At 37.1% G+C, this 23,712-nt stretch overlaps 2 protein-coding genes across 2 annotated transcripts in view; one reads left to right on the forward strand and one right to left on the reverse strand.

Moving 5' to 3' along the window:
• Positions 1–1,342: 1,342 nt before the first annotated feature.
• The window catches only part of LOC141428853 (guanylate cyclase 32E-like), a 239,106-nt gene continuing 216,736 nt past the window's right edge, over positions 1,343–23,712 (reverse strand). Inside the window, exons 21-24 of the mRNA XM_074088889.1 lie at positions 22,424–22,583; positions 16,689–16,891; positions 10,316–10,391; positions 1,343–4,404 (exon numbers count right to left, since the gene is read on the reverse strand). Coding sequence (XP_073944990.1) covers positions 4,187–4,404; positions 10,316–10,391; positions 16,689–16,891; positions 22,424–22,583 — 657 coding nt within the window. The 3' untranslated portion in view covers positions 1,343–4,186. The remainder of the gene's footprint in view (positions 4,405–10,315; positions 10,392–16,688; positions 16,892–22,423; positions 22,584–23,712) is intronic.
• On the forward strand, positions 19,396–20,619 carry LOC141428528 (uncharacterized oxidoreductase TM_0325-like). The gene has a single exon (XM_074088521.1). It carries the CDS (start codon positions 19,442–19,444, stop codon positions 20,198–20,200), a length of 759 nt encoding a protein of 252 aa, XP_073944622.1. The 5' UTR covers positions 19,396–19,441; the 3' UTR covers positions 20,201–20,619.

Consider the following 23,712-nt stretch of genomic DNA (forward strand, 5'->3'; position numbering starts at 1 on the left):
AGTAAAGAAAAGAGCAAAGCCCTAAGTAAAAATCAAAGCTCCGTCGTAGGAAATAATACCTATTATAGTTAGTTAGTGTATACGCACTGTTATTTCTGACTGATGACTGTTTATTCAATTACAAAAGCAGTAACAATTTTTTTAATTTTAAGGAATGTAAATAAAAATCGCTTAATCATCCGCGCATTAATCGATTTTTAAAATGTCAAATTTACCATCATCTCTACGATAGTACACTACTATAGTATGCTACTACAGATTATACACATGTTTCAATCAAGAAATAACGTCAGATTATGACGAAGATTTTTCAAATGAAAAATAAATATTGAAATCAAGTGAATTTTGGTGAAAAAAGTGATTAGACATCTAGTTAAGACACGAATTATAGATAAATGTGTTATTGATTCGATCCAGTGAGTGTTTATACAAGAATATTGATGAAATCGGTTTGTTTACACTTTTAATAAATTGGATAGGCATAACGTATAGGAAACATCATTTACGCCGTTGGCATTGTAATGGTTAAAAAGCCATCATCCTCATAAAAATCTATCTATATATACAAGTACCTATATCAACAGCTTTAAACGAGCTATTACTTTAAATTTATTTCGGGAATGTCGGAAACAGCTAAAAACACCTGTTTACGAGACCAAGCAAAGCTCGGTCGCCTATACTCCGTTTAATTCAAGGTTTGAATTATTGGTCAAATTGTAACACACGTTTCTCGGTATTTCGAACACAAATGGACTAAAAATACCTACATGTTGGTACATTTATAAGCGGTATTTAATATAGAAGTTAATACAATTTTAAATAGTTTCGTTGTTTTATTTAAAAACGTGTACAAATTTTACCGTTAAGTTTCAAATGTTAAAATAAATGGAGTATAGTATAGTTAAAGTTACCTACTAATAAATAACGTAGTTAGTTGAATTTAAATATTTTTTTGGGGTTGCTAATTTTAAAAGAATTTTATGCCGGGTCCACATTATTGTCAAGTGCCAGGAACTCGTGTTTACACAGGACGCAGTTAGGTATGTGTTATTGTAGAGAGAAACTAAGCTACAATAGAGAGCTCTCTGCTGGCAGAAGAAAATATACCTGGGGACCGAAGCACAGATTATATTATTATACAAGGTACTACGTAAGGTACGGACGGAGGGCGATACCACCGCTATCGATGCCTACCGCTCCTATCAGCAGGGCTACTACGAAACTCGAAGTTCGTGTCGTGCGGTCCCTCTCGCTCTCGTATTAAATAGCACAAGTGTAAGAGGGACCGCACGATACGAACTTCGAGTTTCGAGTTTCGTAGTAGCCCTGCAGATCAGGACGCGGGTGACACAACGTCATTGAAATGTGCGCTAGGGTTGCCTCCGTTATGTAAAAGCTTTTTCTCGCGCCTTCGCTCGGTTCGTATTTTAGGGGGCAAGGTGATTCAACAAAACAAACAACTGATTGAATTTGTATGTATGTAGGTATATGTATATTTAGACACTTTAATTGGGCTGATTTTAGTATTTTAGTATGTAGGTTAATAAGAAATAAGAATGATTTTCTGGTTTAACTAAATTTATTTAAAAATCAGCATAGTTAAATCAACAATAACAAAAGAATAACATTAATCAACCAAATATTATAAATGGCGCACCGCGCAATACGTCCGACATTATTTTTTTGACATTACACAGGACGCACGCGCTGCGTCCGAGAGTCGTTTGCGCGGGAAATGCTAATTTTAGGCAGAGCCGTCCGTGCGCAGCGAGGCGTGGCAACCGATTAGCATTTGTGTCCTCTAGGATACACTTAAAGATCGGTATTTATCGCGCGGCCTTGAACGAGTGGGGATAGCCTGACCGAAGTCCGAAAGAAGAGAGTTAGGAGTTATATTTATGCACCCGAGTAAAGAACCTTTGATAGCGCTATGCCGAAAATGAAATAGGTACGGTTAGCAAGGGTGGCTATTCCGAAATTCGTAACTTACCGTGCCTCTTACTCTTCTATTAAATACTATTAACGTGAGCGATACAATAAGAAGTTCGAATTTCAAATTTCATAGTATTAGCAGGGGTTGGAAACTCCGCCGTTTAGGTATGTTCGGCCGGCGCGCCTAATCATTAGGCGCACGGCAGTGGGTTGCCGCTCGGCTGGACGCATCGCGCGTGATTTTTGTAGGTACCTACTTGTTTTAATCTGCAACAATGACTTCGAAACGATATGATCCGTATGTTATATTGTTGTGTTTACGGATGTATAAATAGAGAAGATAAAGGAATCGGAGTTATCATTTTTTAATATTCTGAAAGTAATTTAAAGGTTCTCTTTACTTCTCTATTTTTCTAAATCCCTGCATAATAATAGACTAATAGTTTCGTATGTTTGCAGTTATCTAGTGATAAAATTCTTTAATTGGTTGGTCAGAAACACAGAGTACATATATAAGTCAGAAATAATATTAGGAAATTGTTTCGCCGACACGGAAATCTGTAGTAGGCAAAGGTTAGGTTGAATACTCAAAGTAGTAGGTAGATAAGTAGGTTATCATTGTCATGCTTTTTTGTCATGTATGTTTAAGTATATTTACTTATTTATTAAAGGTAGTTTATTGAATTAATATTAATAATAGCCACTGTTATCTTTATTCATCGTCGAGTGGGAACCCTATGCTCTTGGCGCCAAACCGGTTTCGAGTCAACGGTGCCCAACGGAATATGAACGCTCGTGTAACATGATAAGTTTAAAAATCGCATGCAATTCGTAATAGTAGGCAACGATTTATACCTAAAGTTAACTTTTGTTCGAGAGAGTCCCTTCTGTAGGTAGTACTATTATTCCGTGGTATTAGGCCGGCTACTCGTGCGTCATAGTGCAACTATTCAGCGACTTAGTGGCGCTAGTGTCGCTTCAAATAGAATGAGATACTTACAAATAACGTCTGCTTAATGTAACAAATAACTGCGTTACGTGCGTTGTCGTTGCAAGATTACCAAATGTGTGGACCCAGCATTGGACATAGATGAAAAGCCTCAACCTTTAAATGGGTTAGTATCATTTTGTCTAAAAATTTGCTGGTCTAAGTAGCAAGTGGTCTAAAAAGCAGCTTGTCTAGGTAGCAAGTGGTCTAAGTAGAAAGTGGTCCAAAAAGCAACTGGTCCTCCTAACCTGTTTTTATCGAAAACTTGAAAAAACATAGGTTAGGTTAGGTTAGGTTAGAGTTGCATCAAGGCGCGAAGCGCCTCAGCCACGCGGAATAGGAGCTCCGCGAAGCGGAGCTCCGTCAATATTGAGTCAAAGAATTATAGACCACTTGATACTTAGACAAGTTTCTACTTGGACCACTTGCTACTCAGACCAATTAATAATTTGCAACGTAAATCGGCTGCTTTCTAGACGAAATAATAATAACCCCTTTAAATTGACTTAGTAAACCGGAAGACAAGAATTTTGTTAATGAACTTTGGACGAAACTTATCTTTAAATGAGCAGAAGCTAAATCATGACTTGGTCCATTAAATACTTACGCCGACGTGAAATTTAAATTCTTAAGATAATGTCGTACAAAAGTATTAAGTACAACCGTCTTTTAAATTTGACCTAGTAGTGCTCTTGAAAGTCAGCACTTTATTAAATATGCTCAATCTTGATTCACCAGAATATTATTATAATGATTTTAGACTTACAAGCTAAATAGTGATCAGAGAGTTCGTGCACATCAATAATTAAGAATAAAATTATAATATTTTAGCCTCTTACGACCACATGTCCTAAATTTAGAACATAAGTCAAAGCAAACGTCAACTTGTAGGTAGGTACTGATTTGAAGTAAGTTTCAACAAATTCAAATAATCTATTCTAGACTCACGATGTTAAACTTTCATGAGTCTCACTCATACCTTATACTTCGGTACTTAATGACTGTAACCAGTGATTATAACCAGGTACCGTTTTCAAAATCGACAGAACAAAGCCTTTGCATGGCAGCCAAGCCTCTCGCTCTAGCATCAGCGTCTTCCTTCTGCCTTCTAATTTCCTCTTCTTCAGATCCGCCATCATAAAACATATAATTATCATTGAAATAATTAACATTTACCCGTATGTTTTCGAATTCTGTCGTTCTGGACAGTTCTAGATCAGTCTTTTCCTTGATTTTTGAGAAGGGTCGGTCGGTGGGCGGTTAGCGTCAGTCATCGCAGAAGGTGACAGCGGGGGCGGAGTGGTGGTCGCGGGGGGGCACGAAGCAGGCGCAGGCGGGGGGGCCAGGGGACGACAGCGCAGACCCCGGCCCTAGGGAGCCCCCGCACGACAAGCGGGCGCGGTCCCGAATGTTCTGGATGGAGCGGTTGGAATTCCACCACGGTTCATAGCTGTCGCTTTCTGATGTGCGCTCTAGACCTGGCTCTGAAACAAAATCAAGTACTATATACCTCGGGAAACCAGTTAGGCAATATCAGTTCCTGTCATCATCATCATCATCATCATATCGGCCGTAGACCGCCTACAGATGGACATGGGCTCCCCCATATTATCTTCTCCTGTACCTACTCGAAATTATTCTACGACTGAATGGGAACATGCCCACTAAGATTAAAAATAAACAGCTGATGTTTGACTAAAATCCCTGTTAAGGTTTTTTTATTCAAATTTCGGTTCAAGATGTTGTCATGTCCAAGACGTTTACCGCACTAAAAAATCTGAAAAACATTTACAGGGTCGGCTACAATATTCTGGATTCATTTTGAAACATAATAATACCCTTTGAATATTCTCGTCATACAAACTTGAGTGAAAAAATATGCAAATATTCAACTTGCGACCACCCACATCAAGTAAGGCAGCCGAAATATGTAAATTGTCCCTAACATTCTCAACTTTGATAAAGTCTAGCTCCTACGAAATATAAGAGGTAAATAGGTACTTATATTATTGATCTTCCAACCCGCGTAAGAAATACTTAAGATACGCACACTACTACGCTTCGGCACATGCTGAACTGCGTCCTTTTGGCATCACACTACAGCGCAACGTCTCAAATTTTTCCAGTAACCGCCCGACGCAAAGAATCATTGCCAAGAAGGCGTGTCATATAAATTTGTACCGCTGTGTTTCTGCTATCTGTGTGTCTGTTCTGTCTGGCACCGTAGCTCTTAAACAGGCGTGGACCGATTTGAATGCGGTTTTTCTATTTGAAACCAGGTTTTCTGAGCGATGTAGTTTTTAGACATCTTTTTAATCAAATTATCGGTTAAAAGCCGTTTTTGAGAGAATCGAACTTTGAAGTGACAAAGTCGGGGGCATTCTATACTTAACGGGTGTTATGACCGCTGTGTTTCTGTATGTGGCACCGTAGCTCTTAAACGGGTGGACCGATTTGAATGCGGTTTTTCTATGTTTTCTAGCGATAGACATATTTTATCAAAATCGGTTCAGCCGTTTTTGTGAACTTTGAAGTACAAAGTCGGGTTTTCCATTTTTGTGTGTTAGGTTATTCTATTTATGTTTTGCTGTGTTTTTGTTGTGATGTAGTGTGATTTTTTATGACAATAAATGTTGTGAGTTTATACTTCCCGACGTTTGGTCGGGGTTCGGACACGCAAAGTAGATGCATTTGCGTAATCTAGTGTAATCTATATCTGTGGTTGTGAAGTTTGATAAACTAGAATAAACAAGAAAAAAAAACAAGAATTGACCTTTAATTCTTTTCAAGTATTTCTGAACATTTTTGTCCGTATTTCACATAACTGTAATCAAAACTCGATGTCCCGCAGCTGAATTTACTCGGAACTCTGAATTTGTCCTCAAACATTTTCTCTCGATCAACAGGAGTCCTTTTGTCCTCAAAATAGTATTCCCTTTAATGGATAGCCGATGGTTCGCCTTTGTACCTTTGTTGATCTTATTATAGTGTTTTCTGTTATTTATTTTTTTAAATACAAATAATCACTTTTTCGACCTATGTAAGTATACAAGGTGTTAAAGTACAATTGAAAACCTCAGACCCAAAATATTTTTTTTTCTTAAGTTAGGTAGTTGATTGCATTCAATTTCAAATATCTTCACTAGCTTTTGCCAGCGGCTTCGCCCGCGTGCGTCGGTTATCATGCGTTGTTCCTTCAATCTTTTTTCTGGGATAAAAAGTATCCTATGTCACTCCGTTGCTTCATTTCGACGTGAAAGACGGACAAACATACAAACACAAACACTTTTGCAGTTATAATATTAACATGGATTGTTTTAAAGATATTCGTGTGTTTTGGTAAGTCAGTAATTCTACTTCATTTGTAACTCTACGTTCATAATTATGTTTGTTGTTTGATTTTTATAAAAAAATACGGCTCTGTCCATTGGAGGACAGTTTTGCCATTTTCTAGTAGGTTTTGACGTTGATCGGTAAAAAAAATTCTAGAAAACGGAATATGAGAGGTAATGGTAGATGAACCATCCTCATTTAATATGTATTTGTCAGAGTTGCGCTTACTCCTATCATTATTTTCTTACCCTATTTTTCATCTACACACCCATAGAAGCTCATGTCAATTTCTAGGGAACACCCAAATACTCCGAAATATTATATTCCGAATTTGCTAATTCCGATTTTCAAAACTCCGATTTTCACTATTCCTAAGACATATAATTCCGATTACTTAAAAACACGAAATTTATTAAATTTTTCCTAATTTCAAAATATCGATTGTTTTAATATCCGATTTTTGAAACTCCGAAGAATGAAAAGCACGAAATGTTATTGGCCCGAAGCACAGTAGTCCGATTATCAATTTTCCGAAATGACATCGCTGATTCGGAAATATCACATTCGGCAAAATAAACTTCGTGGTTTTAATAATCAGAATCTTGATTTAGAATCTCGAATTAATATCAATCAATTTAGATTAATTGACTTGCATACTTAGTTTAGGTTAGGTTAGAATTGCGACAAGGCGCCAAGCGCCATAACTGCGCGGAATAGGAGCTCCGCAATTCAATTATTTACAGTTTTTAATAAATTCACGATTGTTATTTTTTTTTTGAATTTGATATTTTCAAACGTTGATAAAATGAAACGGAACCCCTTTTGTGGGGAACGTCTCGTCTTCAAGGATTTCAGACTAGAATCGTGACCGAAATATACAGGGTGCTAAGGAGGTTAATGGATAACCCGTGAACTATTTTTATGAGTAACTAGCTGTTGCCCGAGGCTTCGCCCCCTTTCCAGTCTTTTTATTTTCATTTTGTTATACACAAACCTTGTCCTGACAATAACGAACAAAACAAAAAAATAATTATCCGATTCGGTGCTGTCGTTCGGAAATTATGCGCGTACATACATTTCGGCGATTAATTTTTATTTATACCTATAGAAGATAGATAGAAGAAGATAGAAGATAGATAGGCAGGTTTATTAAATTAGGCGATAAATAATTAAGTACCTTTACTTTGCTCACCCGCAACATTGCGATAACTTACGTCTGCACAATAATTAATGTGAGTCAGCGTAATAGTTGAGTTTGTTTAATTTGTGTCTTACAGTGTGAAGTTGGAGGAACTTATCTATTTACAGTCGATCAAATTGAATCATGACACAGGGTGGAACCTTTGTGGTACTAATGTCATGTGGACATCTCATACTTTTGTCAAGAAAATCATAGTGAAATTGATTATTAAAAGGTTCCCAGGGGGTCATGATTCAATTTGTTCGACCGCACATGGACACACATTTGTTTCATAGACGTAGCAGAGTAGCCAAAGTAATTGTTTATTTTTATGAGGGCAAGTTAATAGCTTGATCAAAAAACGCCACGGATACTATACGAGTAGTGAGTGGGCTTTTAATTCGTTTACAATGTAGAGAGCCATTAAAGAGGAAAAGAATGTTACTAAATAAATTGTGCGCCGAACCAAAATACGCTCTCCTTTGTGGTTTTGAACAAGTAACATATAAACTCCATCTCCGATGTTATCTGCTTACCTTTTTGCCTACTTCAGTATTTCTGAAAATTTGGTAGCAAAAAAACATACCAGAAAGACTAAACAGCCGACCTAAAATATGTCAAGTAAACAAATAATGAAATCTTTTTTGGTCGAATCTTGCAAGTTAAATTCGACCAACTTCCAGTAGTCGGATTAACTTGAAATATGGCATACTTATGTAAATTGCGTGACAGTACAGTACTTAATCTGGTAGTGACATCTTGGTAGTCCAACGGTTAATGGCATCGACTTGAAATTTGGTTTGGGTGACAATTGACAATGCAAGTAAAGTCGACAAATAATACAGTCAGCAAAAAAACTTGTATTAAAAATGAATTTTTTATCAAAGACTTATTCAAGTTTAAAAACTTTCACGTTCACAAATCATTATTTTTAAATTTTCGAAAGGACTGTAGGTACTTATACATATTTTTTAAATTGAATTCTTCTACGACAACATTAAATTTAATATTTGTACTTACTATTCAATGCTTTAATTATCCAGTTTCGCAGTTTTAACCAGCACGAACAATTGTAACATCAAACGACTACTCAAAACAGAAAGTAACTAAAGTTTTCAATTTAACCTGTCCTTGTCTGACACAGGGGTCAACTATATTAAGACTGGGTTTATTTACTGACTAAATTACTACTGAGTGCAAACCCTTTCGTCTTAATATGTTTCGAGATAAATCCCTGAAAAACTCAATTATTCTTAATGTAGAAACACTGGTTCTCTTTTCTTTGAATACCTAAGTACCTACTTAATTAAAGTTTGAATTGAATGTCTGCTTTGTCTCGACGTATAAAGTTCTGTCGAGTACATAGGTACCTACAATAGGCTAGTGTCTTAAAAATCTAATTAGTCAGTCTGTTAGATTGTCAGAAAATAGTTTCGCCATGTCTGTCCGTCTGTCTGTCCGCGGGTAAGCTCAGAGACCGTTAGTACCTACTAGAAAGCTGTAAGTAATTTGACATGAATATACATATCAGTCACGCCGACTAAGTGGTACAATATACTATAATATGGTAAAGTGGGGGTGATTTTTTTTCTCGACTAACCCTATATTGTGGGGTATCGTTGGATAGGTCTTTTAAAACCATTGGGGGGTTGATAAGACAATTTTTCTATTCAGTGATCTGTTTGCAAAATATTCAACTTTAAAGTGCAAATTTTCATTGCAATCGAGCGCCCCCCCCCCCTCTAAAATCTAAACTGTTGGGTGGAAAAATTTGAAAAAAATCAGAATGGTAGTAGATATATCATATATACAAGGAAAATTATAGCGGCTAAGATTGCTTGAGAATTATCAGTAGTTTAAGAGTAAATAGCAGCCTAAGGTATAAAATATACCTAAGCTTGGAACATTCAGTACACAATACGAAATCCTTAGAAAAATATTATTTGATTTTTTCGTAATGGCTACGGAACCCTATTCTGGGCGTCTACGACACGCTCTTGGCCGGTTTTCTTTGGTCAATTCAACAAAAAATGATGAAGATACGAGTATAGGCAGTTAAAGTTCTGTGCGACACTTTCTAGCACGGATAGACCTCACGGGCCCCCACTCCCGAACTTTGACGCGCTACATCTTTGTAATTTTTTGTTTGTTTGACAAAAGAAAAAATACGTGTTCTATATTTGCTGATAATCTAACTGACGAACTAACTAAAATAATAATAGACAGAAAACTACATACCGAATTATGTAAAATGTAATTCGTTTTATCTATTATGCATGTGGTTATTTTACGACGTCCCTTGTGATACTTTCAATCTTTGTTCTGTTAATACCATGAGGTCATCTATAACTCTACCTATCGTAAACTCTGTATAAATTATGTAAAAAAATCGATGAGGTTTTATAAAGTTTTAACTCATACGTGTTATGGTAACACAGCCATAACTATGCATAGGTGTAGGTACGACTTGTTCTCGCAATACAAAATAAGTTTTTGTCAGAAATCAATATAACAATAATTTACATATCACACTCCTAGATCAAGAGTATATCAACTCAAAATAGTCCACCATTTTAATTTAGACCTTCCAGATATTTAATGAAGTTTGAATCGAAATGGGCTATTATTTGAGTTTATATATACTTTTGATTTAGGAGGCACGATTGGATTGAAAGCAAGTAATGCCACTTAGACATTTTTGTAGGAAAACGACAGTTGTATGACATTTTCACATTTGTGATTTGTGTGAAGTGTATTCAAATAGGTAACACACAGATACTTTCATTCACTCATACAGTCCATTTGTGCCAGCTCTTGTGAATCTACCTGTAGATATCTACATTACACTCATATTTACAGGCAATACAGGCATAGATACTTACGATAACGGGCCAATGAGTGTCTTCTCCTCTCGTGGTTCTCTCCTACAAGCCACCAAGTCCTCATGTCACCTTTACCCTAAAAATAGAAGCATAGCTTTAGAGAAGTTATATTATGGTAGCACACATTGACTGTGTTATATAACGTTATAAAATATTTGTTTTATAGCATTTTTATACATTGTTGCCATGTTATATAACTTTTAAAATGTTATATGATGTACCTACTTAACATGAAAACACTAACTAACTATATAACGACAGCCGTATACTTATAGGATTCTCTTTATCATGGCAACACAATAAATAAATGTCTTAGTTAGGCTTGAAAAAACTTTTTAACAAAAAAATTAAACCGCAGAAAAAACCGAAAAGCAAAAAATAATTAACCTTTTTCGCCTTTCTCTCGTATTTAACCTTAATATAGGTACTAGTTTGAAGTCGGTGCCTCAGCACTAGCCAACAGGAGTGATAGAAGCCCATCAGGTAGACGACTATAGGTCCACTCTTGTGGGTATCCACGCCTCCGAAGAGACTGGTGGCTCAAACCAGTGCCCAGTGCAGAGTACGTATCCTACCGCTGTCACCGTGTAGTGGAACATACGCAAGTTGGTTGAACACTGGTTCCGTAGCCACATGGCAAAAAACGGAATCCTTATGAATTCGTCATGTCTGTCTGTCCGTCCGTATGTCACAGCGACTTTTTTCCGAAACTATAAGAACTATACTGTTGAAACTTGGAAAAAAAACAATAAATTTTGGGGTTCCCAACTTAAACTTTGGTGTGGTTCCTTGTACTTACAACTTACAACTGAAACTCAAAAAATTTTTTATCATCAAACCCATACGTGTGGGGTATCTATGGATAGGTCTTCAAAAATGATATTGAGGTTTCTTATATATATTTTTTCTAAACTGAATAGTTTGCGCGAGAGACACTTCCAAAGTGGTAAAATGTGTGTCCCCCCTCCTGTAGGTAACTTCTAAAATAAGAGAATGATAAAACTAAAAAAAATAATGATGTATATTACCATGCAAACTTCCACCGAAAATTGGTTTGAACGATATCTAGTACGTAGTTTTTTAATACGTCAGAAATCGTAAAGTAAAGGAAACTTTTATATTAAGTATGTTACTTGCTGCTACGGAACCCTTCATGGGCGAGTCCGACTCGCACTTGGCCGCTTTTTTTTAAAACATAAGTACCATCCATTACACGAGTTATCAAACTACCTACACTAAAATACAGGGTGTAACATTCAGATCGGTCAGTATGGGAAAGTGTGAAACTATAAAGACATACGATATCCGTTCTTAGGGACCTTGTCATCGATTTTAGTAAAAACTGATTTCATACATTTAAAAAAAGAGCATGCACTCTGTTCAGCAATCGAACGCGGTCGTTTTGAAAAATAAAACTTACATTATTTATATTTCTTTATCGGTACCTAATGTAGGTCATAAGCAATAAAATTGTTACTATCAGATACGATATCTAGAATGAATAATATAAATAAATATAATGGGACACTTGACACCAATTGACCTAGTCCTAAACTAAGCAAAGCTTGTACTATGGATACAAGGCAACGGATAAACATACTTATATAGATATTAAACATCCAAGACCCGAGAACAAACATTCGTGTTATTCACACAAATATCTGCCCCAGCCGGGAATCGAACCCGGGACCTCAAGCTTCGTAGTCAGGTTCTCCAACCACTTGGCCATCCGGTCGTCATAATATATGCATTGTATTACATGTTCTTTAATCATGAAAGTCTTATTCCTCAAAACGAGTTCGATTCCCGGACTGACTGCAAGTTTTTTTATATGTTTTAATGCAGTTTTTCTTGTTACTAAAATCGATGACATGGTTCCTAAGAACAGATCTTCGTATGTCTTATAGTTTCAGACCATCCCTTACTGACCGATCTGACTGTTACACCCTGTAGTACAATCAGCATCCATAGGTGAACCTTTCGTTTGCTTAGGACTCTGATGTTGACGGAATAGAAACGTACCTATTAAGCTTTGTCTTATTGTGAACATAAACAATAGATCTATCTTTGTGGAAAGCAGAAAGCTAAAGCCGGGGTTATATTAGAGCCACGCCGCGTGTCGCAACGCTGCCTGACTCAACGGGCTATGATTTACTACAGTATCGGTCCGCCGCGCGTGCTGATTAATTTGTATGAATGCGCGTAGCCACGTGGTGATTATACTAGCGCGGAGCGAGCCAACGCGTCACTTCCCCTACCACCTAGCCCACGCCGATCGGAATCGAGCGGTCTGCGTGGCGTCAGCTCGCTCGGCGACACGCGGGGCTGTGCTAATGTAACCACGTTCATACGAAATGTATGTAACCGATTGCACTCCACACGCGTTGCGACACGCGGCGCGGCTCTAATATAACCCCGGCTTAAGCCAAACGTTTACGCAAACTAAACGCTTCAGAACATCTTATCCCGTTGAAACGTCGTGGAATAATCCGACTGTAGTGCTCGACTCTGAGTAGGTTAGGGTGAAGCCAGACGAGCGTAATAGGACAGAGCTTCATTAGTTCGTCGCAAATTACTAATATTTTTTCTAAGGATAAAACTATACGGAATCTTCCAAGTTTAGGTATATTTTATACCCCAGGCCGCTATTTACTCTTAAACTACAAATAATACTCAAGAAAACTTTACCGTTATTATTTTCCGTGTAAGTTTGATATATACTTCCTACCAGCCTGAATTTTTTCAAATTTTTCCACCTACCGGTTTAGATTTTAGAGGGGGGGGCGCCCCGATTTTAATGAAAACTTCCACTTTAAAGTTGAATATCTTGAAAACAAATCAATCGGTAATGGTTTTGAAAGACCTATCCAACGATACCCCACACTACAAGGTTGGATGAGAAAAAAAAATCACTCCCACTTTACGTCTATGGGAGGTATTCTAAAAAAATTTACTACGGCTACGGAACCCTACAAAGTCCAGTTTGTGCCACACGGCACATGAGTTATTATGAAAATACACGCCTCACAACTCAAAGAGTTACGCTCGTCTGCAGGGCTACTATGAAACTCGTAACTCGAAGTTCGTATCGTACCGTCCCTCTCGCTCTCGTATTAAATAGTATAAGTGTCAGAGGGACCCCACGACACGAACTTCGAGTTTCGTAGCGATCCCGAAGCCACCGTACTTACGCAATCTTTGAGATCGCTCGATGTGGGAAAATAGTAGGTAAGGGAGGATTTAAAATCTTATTCCGTGAGCATTATAGATGTGAAACGGCGTGTGGTGATCAGATTTTTCAGTGGATTGTTTAGCCGTAGTTTGAAGGGATTTTTCGAAAATCCCCCGGAAACGGGCAATGCGGGATATTAGCCTCATTCCTATGGAGTATTACAATACAAATACAAATAGCTATGCAGACAAAGTCGCGGGGAAAAGCTACTTATCAATAAACCCATTGAGTGCCGAAGGTGAGGGCCTAATTGCAATTGTTGGCTAAGTACCTACCTTATAAATGGTCTTGCAGGCAATACTGCGTAGCTGGCACAAATAAGAAACAATAAATAACTAAAACTGTGGAAGTCCTACGCAATATTAGGTACGTATAAATAAACAAATGTATGAATGCGAAAGTTTGTTTGTTACCTCTTCACGTCTAAACAGCTGAACCGATTAAGATGAGATTCGGTAATCAGATAGTTTGAGACCCGGGGAAGGACATAGGATAGTCAAAAAAAACCGAATCCGAGGAATCCGGGATGCATAGTTTCCGCGGGATAGCGATAAATCTACGCGAACGGAGTCGCGGATAACAGGCTAGTTTTCTAAAAATATAATTCCTATTATTGTTATGGACTTCGCAAAGTAACGCCTGAATCAGTTAATTATTTATTTAAATTTTTGTCTTTAATGTTTTCTCATAAGTCTTTATGTTATGTTACTTATATTGTTTGTAATTTTGTTTGTTGACTTATTTTGTACAATACTTTGTTGCGTAAATTATTTATTAATTACTAGCGTCTCGCTTGCGAAGAATTCGTTTATCGCAATCCCGCGGGAACAATGCAATTACAATGCAATAAAAACTATCATAAAGGACATTGTTATGTCCTTCCCAGGGTCTTTAACTATTTCTATACCTCGTCTTAGCCGGTTCATGGTTTAAGGATAAAGAATTATTTAGACATTCTGAATAGTTTACTCTCTAACTTTAGGTACTGATAATAGGGTTTGCATACCAATAAAAAATTTAATGTTTTTTTTAGCGGTTTGTCATACAGTGATACTACGGTTTCCAAATATTATAAACTAGCTTTTGCCCGCGGCTTCGCTCGCGTTAAATTTGGGGTAACAATTAATATACATTTACTTTCTGCGATCCTTTTTTTCGTGTTTTGATTGATTTTTCTGAGGATTACATGGAAATATAAATACAGTAAGACGTTGTTTTAGACAGATGGTGCACAATTTGGAATTTAAAAATCAACCTACATACGTAATTAATCATTCATAATTCGTACCAACTCTGAAACCCTGTTTCGCTGAAACGTTAAAGACGTTAAAGTACTACGCGTTTCTTTTGCCGGCGACTTCCTACACGATATAGGATTGTATCTCGAGAAATTGTAAAGTCCCCGCGGACATGACTTACTGTTATGATCTATTTTAATATTCTTAATTGTCGGTGAGAGACATATTGTAGCTTTCTATTATAGAAAGAATTTTGAAAATCTGCCCCGAAATAGAATTCACTTATTTTTATTCTGCGGAAATTTTGCATTGAAAAAAAAAGAAGTCTGTCCATCAGGGATATTGTAGCTTTCTATTGGTAATAGAATTATTTAAATCAGCTCAGTAGTTTCAGAGATTACCCCCAACAAACAAAAAAACAAACAAAGTTGAGATATTTTCCTATTCCATGGGATTTTCTAAGTGCTAGTCTTTCCTAGTGCACCTCTGTATTACTTTAGGTCCATCTATGCCAATTTCAAGTCTCTAGCACCAGTAGTTTTGGCTATGCGTTGTCTGTCAGTCAGCCAGTCATGGTACTGTTCAGGTAGAGTTAGGTATAGAATTATAAATAAATCAACCCTGAAGTTGAAATCACTTTTTGCTATCCCGCGGGAATTTTACGTTTTCCCGGAGAAAAGTAGCGTATGCCAATCAGGGATAATGTAGCTCCCAATTGGTAAAATATATTTTTAAATCAACCCCAATGATTAATTTCCTTAAGTATTTCGATGCTGCAGATTACTATTAGAGATACTGCAGATTACTATTTTTAGTGAAAGAATTTTTAAAATCAGCTCCGAATTTGGATTGTCTTACTTACTTCTATGTACCTATCTTGCGGGAATTTTGCATTTTCCCAAAGAAGAGTAATCTATACCAATCAGCAATAGTGTAGCTTTATATTAGTGGAAGAATTTTTAAAATCAGCTCTGAAGTTAAATTCAGTTTTTTCTATCCCATGGGAATTATGGATTTTCCGAAAAAAAAGTGGCCTATGTCAATCGAGGATAGTCATACTATATCATCTGAAAGAATTTTTAAAAGCAGTGCCAAAGTTGAGTTTACTTATTTCTATCAAGCGGGAATTTTTCATTTTCCCGGAAAAACGTATCCTATGTCAATCAGGAATACTGTAGCTTACTTTTGGTGAAAGAACGTTTAAATCAGACCCGAAGTTGAATTCACTTATTTCTATCCCGCGGGAATTTTGCATTTTCAAGAAGAGTAGTCTATACTAATGAGAAATAGTGTAGCTTTCTATTGGTGAAAGAATTTTTAAAATCATCCCCGAAGTTGAATTCAGTTTTTCTATCCCATGGGAATTTTGTAATTTCCGAAGAAAAAGTAGCCTTTGTTATTTGGAGATAGTTTATATCACATAATATGTAAGAATTTTTTTAAATTTGCTCCGAAATGAATTAATTTATTTCTATCCCGCGGGAATTTTGCATTATCCCGGATAAAAAGTAACCTATGTCAATCAAGGATAGTGTAGCTTACTAACGGTGAAAGAATTTTTAAATCGGCCTCAATAGTTTCGGAGATTCGACTAAAACAGAGAAAGCGAAAAAAATTTAGATATTTCGCTATCCCGTGGGAATTTCGAAAAATCTTTTTTAGTGGCGTCTACATCTATTAAGGAATATATATTCCAAATTTCAAGTTTCTAGCCCCAGCGGTTTGGGCTGTGCGTTGATCTATAAGTCAGTCAGTCAGTCAGTCAGTCAGTCAGTCAGTTTCTTCTTTTATATATATAGATATACCCTTTTTAGTAAAAAAGTAAAAATACCTACAACTGTGCTGGTTTTAGAATTGTCCATTATTCTATCTCTTGCATTGGCTTCCAAATTGCGAAACTTACCTTAATATTGACGATGCCTCTCTCCTTGAAGTGGTACCCTCCGTGCTGACGCAGCAGATTGTAAGTATCGTTGCTGACGTGTATACGCTGCGGTTCCCCGCTGGACTCCATGCGAGCTGCCGTGTTCACAGTGTCACCGAACAGGCAGTAGCGTGGCATCTTGACACCCACCACGCCCGCTGCGCACTGTCCGCTGTGTATACCTGAGGCACAATGCTATACGTCAGTAGTTGATTATATGGGCATGAACATGAATGCTCGGAAATTAATATTCAAACTTTATACATGTTTATATATGTCTTCAACTAGAATATCAAATTAGCAGATATTTAGCAAGTTTTCCCTAAGACCGTAGGTTTTTACAGTTTTACTAGCTTATGCTGCGGCTTCGCCCGCGTGGAATTCGGTTATCGCGCTGTTCCCTCGGGAACTGTGCATTTTTCCGGGATAAAAAGTAACCCATGTCACTCTCTGGCCATGAACTATCTCTGTTCCAAAAAGCACGTTATCCGTCGCTCCGTTTCGACGTGAAAGACGGACAAACATACAAACACACGCACTTGATTTCGCATTTATAATATTAAAGTATGGATATGGATGCAAAGAATAGTTCTACACTACGCATCAATAGATGGTGTGTGTATGTATGTCTGGAGTAAAATCATTCAAACATCTAAAACTTACTCCTGAAGATCTTTGAAACAGAATTAGCATCATTTAATGACACTAAAAATAAACAAAGGGCAGCTTTTAAACACTTTGTTCACGTCAATCGTAAATAACCGTATTTAATTCAGATAATTTGTTAAAAATATACTATTTATCTACATTCCATTTTGCTAACCGTTTGTGCCACAGTGATTCGCCATTTTCCTGCTTTTTTGTTAATGAGCTTAATAACGGTCTCATTAATGGTGAGTTTCTACCGGCGAGGCGGAACGAGACGAGGCCAGACGAGAATTGAAATTTGTATGCATTCTCGCGCGCCCGCCCCGAGCCGCCGCGGTCGCCGCCATACAAATTTCAATTCTCGTCACGCCTCGTCTCGTCTCGCCTCGCCAGTGTAAAACCACCTTAAGAGGCCCTTAACCTATTGTTATTATTATTATACCTGCTTGTTTGGCTGCGCTAATTGTATGCAATTAATTTCTGTTCGTATTTTGTGGGAAAATAAGCGGTCCGAAGTATGAAACTACTACTTTGGTGGTAAATTTCTACGAATAGGTTGAGTTTGGACAGCTAAAAAAAATACGTGTCCGTTATTTATTTTAGACTACTCTAACATATATAAAAATAAAATAAATCGGAGCCGGACAGTTACCTAGGGTACCTTTCCTTGTAAGTAGTTTTGTAGTAGGGTGACCTTACGGTTAGTCGTTTTTTTGCATTTAAGTTAATTAATGCTCATTAATTAAAGTTTGATTCATTTCTGTTAATCCAAAGCACCGAATTTATATTGAAATATTGCGTTAGAAACAATAATTATTATCCACGACCTAGGAGTACCCTGCATTACTAGTAAGTTTGTGAATGGAATGAAAAGTAATCCTCTTGTGTAATATAACTTGAAACTTCTTTCGCATTCGAAATCGCTATTTACAGATTCAAATAACGATTAAAAATATTAAGATAGCGTTAATATTATTTTCAGTTTAAAAATAATCATAATATTCGTCCCAAGCGTCCAATTCAATAACGTCTGAATATATCAGAGTCACAATAAATTGCATATACCAATATAGTAAACTATGTCCAAAGGTTACCTGCGTTTGATATGGATGGCCTTCATATAAGAAGTAGATAAGTCCACTATCATTATAATCTATCCAACATTCTTACAGAGACGTCGTAATGAGTTTTGCTGATAAAGTGATAATAGTAACAGGGGCAAGCTCCGGTATAGGGGCTGCCGCGGCCTTATCTTTTGCCAAAGAAGATGCAAAAGTTTCTCTGGTTGCTAGAAATAAAGCAAAACTGAACGAAGTTGCAAAGTTGTGCGAACAGCATGGCAAGAAGAAACCCGTCCTCCTACACCCGTCCCGTCGTCCTAGCGGACGTTGTGAAAGATGAAGAAGGAAAAACCATTGTTAAAAGAACATTAGACTACGTCGGACGTTCTGATTAACAACGCTGGTATTGCTCGAAACGTGTCAGTAGCGGACGAAAGTCTAATGCAATATTTTGAGCAAGTATTCAACACAAACCTACGATCAGTTGTCCTCCTAACCAGTCTCTCACATATAGTGAAGACTAAGGAAAATGTGATCAATATTTCAAGTGTAGTTGCTCTAAGCGTCCTAGGAGAGAAATATGTGAGTTATGCAGTATCGAAAGCAGGGTTGGATCATTTCACTCGGTGTACTGCTCTGAAATTGGCAACATACGGTGTAAGAGTATGATATCAATCCAGGGCCAGTTAAAATGGACATAGCGGCAAACGCAGGTGCTCCTAATCCAGAACTAGTATGGGAAGCATTTAAAGCTGGCACTGCTTTGAACAGAATAGGAGAACCAGAAGAAATTGCCGACTTGATTCTGTTTCTAGCTAGTGAAAAGGCTAAGAGCATTACGGGGTCCTCATTCCTTACTAATAACGGATCAATTTTGAAGCGATTTGTTTTGATTTAATTCCCGCTCTAACGTACGTCAAATCGTACTCTACTGATATGATTATTGTGATAACCTTTTGCTATAAGTAAGTCGATAGTCAAATTGTCGTCATTTTTATTGTACGTCCGTTCAGTGTGTTTGCAATGAGCTTCACTGATAAGGTGGTTATTGTGACGGGAGCAAGCTCAGGACTAGGGGCAGCTGCAGCTATAGCTTATGCGAAAGAAGGCGCTAAAGTAGCAATGGTTGCTAGAAATGAGGAAAAACTAGCTGAAGTAGCCAAGCTATGTGAACAACATGGCAAAAAACCTTTGGTAATCAAAGCAGACGTTGCTAACGATGAAGAAGCAAGAACTATCGTCAAAAAAACAGTGGATCATTTTGGACAGTTGGATATTTTAATCAATAACGCTGGAATTGGACGGAATGCATACGTATCAGATGAGAAAATATTAGAATATTTCGACCAAGTGATGAACACGAATCTACGTGCTGCCGTTCTTTTGACAAGTCTGGCTGCTCCGCATCTGGTGAAGACTAAGGGAAACGTGATCAATATGTCGAGTTCATTTGGTATGACTGTCCCGGGAGAGAGATACATGTCTTATTCTGTTTCAAAAGCAGCATTAGATCATTTCACTAGATGTACAGCTTTGGAACTTGCCCCACATGGAGTTAGGGTAAACAGCGTGAATCCAGGTCCTGTGCAAACTGATATAGTAGCAAACGCTGGGGCCCCAAAACCGGACTTGGTGTGGCAGGCTTTTAAAGCCAGAACAGCTTTGAACAGAATCGGAGAACCTGAAGAGATCGCCGATTTGATTTTATTCCTAACCAGTGACAAGGCTAAAAGTATGACTGGATCTTCATATGTTTCGGATAATGGCTGGCTTTTGAAGTAAATGTTATCAGTCAAAATGTGTTGATGTTGATTTAAAAATAAACCTTAGATGCGGTTAATAACGCATTTATTGCCTCAAACGCATGTAAGCATGGTAACCTTCATCCAGTGACCGCAAATAAGAGTTCATTCGTTTTGAGAACTTCGCAGAGTTATCCAGGTACTCCGCGAAGTTAAGTTCGTATAACTTTTTGATTTACTAAAAACAATTAAATGCGATTATGGCACTGGGTAAAAGTCAAATGAACGCTTAAGTATATGAGTTTGAGATTAGCCTAGTCCAAAAATTATAGCGTATAGTACAGTAATAAATACTTACAGTGTTAGTTCGAAAACAAACACCGGTAGTGAATACTGGTTCAAATTTTATTGACTAACTGAATGTATACTATCGTACGTGGAATAAATTAATAGCACGAGTGTATTATATTATTATTATAATGATATTTAGGAAATTACATACAAACAGATAAGCAGAATCACTATCAATGTTTATCGAAAATATTTTTGACTGGTATAACGATTAGGTTTGATGCAGATAAAATATTTAAAGATAATACTGGCGATAAAATGAATAACGCTGGCCGGGCGGCGAAAATTGTAAAAAAAATTGTAAATAGATAGGTAGATATATTTACGGTAAAATACTGTATTATTGTTTATTTATTTTAACGGCTCTTTTACCTAATCACAACAAAATGTCCTAAAATAATCCTGGGACTACTTCATGGTTGTACCGAAATTATTCATAACTAAAAGTACCATTTCAAATAGCTTAAATACTTTACACTATATCAAATTACACTTATTACGTTACGTAAGTTAAGTATCTCTACCAAAATTGCACAGAAATAATCTAGAGAATCCGTCCCACCCCACCCTTATACGAGTTTAAGAAAAAATAAGATCTGTTTGGACCTCCACTTCTTCCTATTTTCTCTAGCTTTCATTTTAATAATACCCATATTGTTACAGCCGGTGAAATTACTGGCACTTGAGGTATTTCATCTTAGGCCTCTAGGTTAGCAACGCATCTGCAATAAATACCCTTGGTGTTACAGATGTTTATGGGCGGTGGTGATCTCTTACCATCAGGAGACCCCCTTGCTCGTTTGCCATCTAGTAAAATAATAAATAAAAAAAAAACTAAAAACAAAACAAAAATAACCCTCCATAAGTCTTTTCGCGGGCGCCATTTTGAAACAGTCGCTGCGACAGTTTAACGAATTTAATGATATCTCATATGTTGAAAACACGGCAACACGGCCCATAAAATAAATACCTTAAAGAAATAGAAATAGATTTTTTTTTCGCACTTCGCAAATTACATACAACATAAAATAAAAACAAGTATTAAGTACGAACATAGACCAACATAGACTAACAACACTAACAAGAGACTAACATAAGACCATATAATAAAAAACACAATATTTAAAACTAATTAATTAAGGCGACAGAGAGAACCAAAGAAAAAGACGTGTATTCATGCATATACGGTCGAAAAACATAACTCTCCTTCGAGCAATCGGGTAAAAAATTAACAACCCCTCAATACCATATACAAACAAAAATTCCAGTCTTTAGCTTTAAAAGTTTACATTTTGCGTTTTCAGCTCAATTGGCTGCGTATGTAATGACATCATCATCATCATCCCAGCCTATATATGTCCTACTGCTGGGCACAGGCCTCCTCTCAGAATGAGAGAGCTTGGGGCTTGGGTCGTAGTTCCCACGCGAGCCCAGCGCGGATTAGACCCTTCACACAAACCATTAAATGACATCTTAGGTTTGTGCAGGTTTATTCACGATATTTTCCTTCACCGTAAAGCTCATAGTAAATCTCAAATGTCGGTAATTTAGTGACATTTCTTTCCTATTGATTGTTTAGTATGAGTTTTTCTTTCGTCTACTATGCACTTCGCATTAAGTACTTTATATTGTCCTCGTCCTTTTAAAAGCCCTCGCTAACGCTCGGGCTCTAAATCGGCACTCGGTGCAATAATAAATAACTTTCTGCTTGGTGCAACAATCTACTATTGCCATCGTGTTTTGTCGGAAAAGTTCGTATTATTCTTGCTCTCTCAACTAGCTTACTGAAGTTTACTCAAGCTAATTGAGATAGCAAGATAAAAACAAACTTATCGTACAAAATAAGATGGAAAAATATTATCTACTACAACTGTTATTTGTTTACTGAGATGTTGGTAGTATATATGTTTACCTATTCGGATGTAAAGACGGGCAGCAGGCATGTCTCTCATGCGTATCTTGGGAACTGCGTCCAGCACGTGAAGGGCAAGTGAAGCTACCTCAGCGGCGTGGCGGGAACATCGCTCTGGCACGCCACCTACCACCATGTAAGCGTCCCCTATGGTCTCCACCTGAAACAAAAGCAGAAAGACAAGGTGACTCTTGTGGTAACAAAAATTATAGTTTCTAACGAAGCATTTGTAAGCAAATTCAGTAACGATTTAACATTAATGAACTAAAATAATTTCCTTGTTCACCCGCGACCTTACGATAGCTAAGCTTATGCAAAATATTCGTGTTCATGCAGTTCCTCCACCTCCACACTGCAAGAACACACACAAATCACACAAACCCATCTATCACCACCACACTACACTGACGCGTTTCGAACTCAACCAGAGCTCATCTTCAGAGTGACACAACCGTACACCATGCTACCAGTTGTTAGACTAAAGTGAGTTGAAGTGAGTTGTAGTGTGGTGGTGGTGATAGATGGGTTTGTGTGATTTGTGTGTGTTCTTATAGTGTGGAGGTGGAGGAACTGCATGAACACGCATATTTTGCATAAGCTTAGCTATCGTAAGGTCGCGGGTGAGCAAGGAAATTCTTTTAGTTCATTGATATGGACCTCCGCAAAGTAACGCCTGATTCAATAAATAATTTAACATTAATTAAATAACTATACTTAATTTTAATTACTAAAAAATGACCAGTCGTATCCTATTCTATATGAAATATAGAATATGTCTTTTCTAACGTTACCATCGATCAAATACAAAGAGTTTGATTAAATACAAGTTGTGTCTACGACCGTTAAACTTATGAAGTAGAGTAACAATGAGATCAGATAAAATTAAAATTGATTAATAGTTTATTAACTCTAAAAAAAAACAGATTTTTTCATATAATTGCGTACTTATAGTATTTAATGTAGAGGTATACAGTGAGAAACAATATTTCTGTGCACCATTTAAGAGTTGTCACCTTTAATACTTAATATAAGCCTCTGAGCACTCAACCAACATACATCCATTCACTTCCACTCTATTACAAAAAGCAGTCAACCTAAATACGTGCCTTATGGTACGCAAGTTTCATTTAATGTTAATTAGTCCTGCTAATATTATATTATAAACGCGAAAGTTAGAGATGTGTTTGATTGTGTGTATACCTACACACGTGTGCCTCTTTCACGCTAAAATTGTTCGACAGATAGATATTTAGAATAACTTGTTGGCGTTGCTTGGTTTAGAAAGAGTT

Source organism: Choristoneura fumiferana, chromosome 6 (assembly GCF_025370935.1).
Source record: "Choristoneura fumiferana chromosome 6, NRCan_CFum_1, whole genome shotgun sequence".
NCBI classification, from domain to species: Eukaryota; Metazoa; Arthropoda; class Insecta; order Lepidoptera; family Tortricidae; genus Choristoneura; species Choristoneura fumiferana.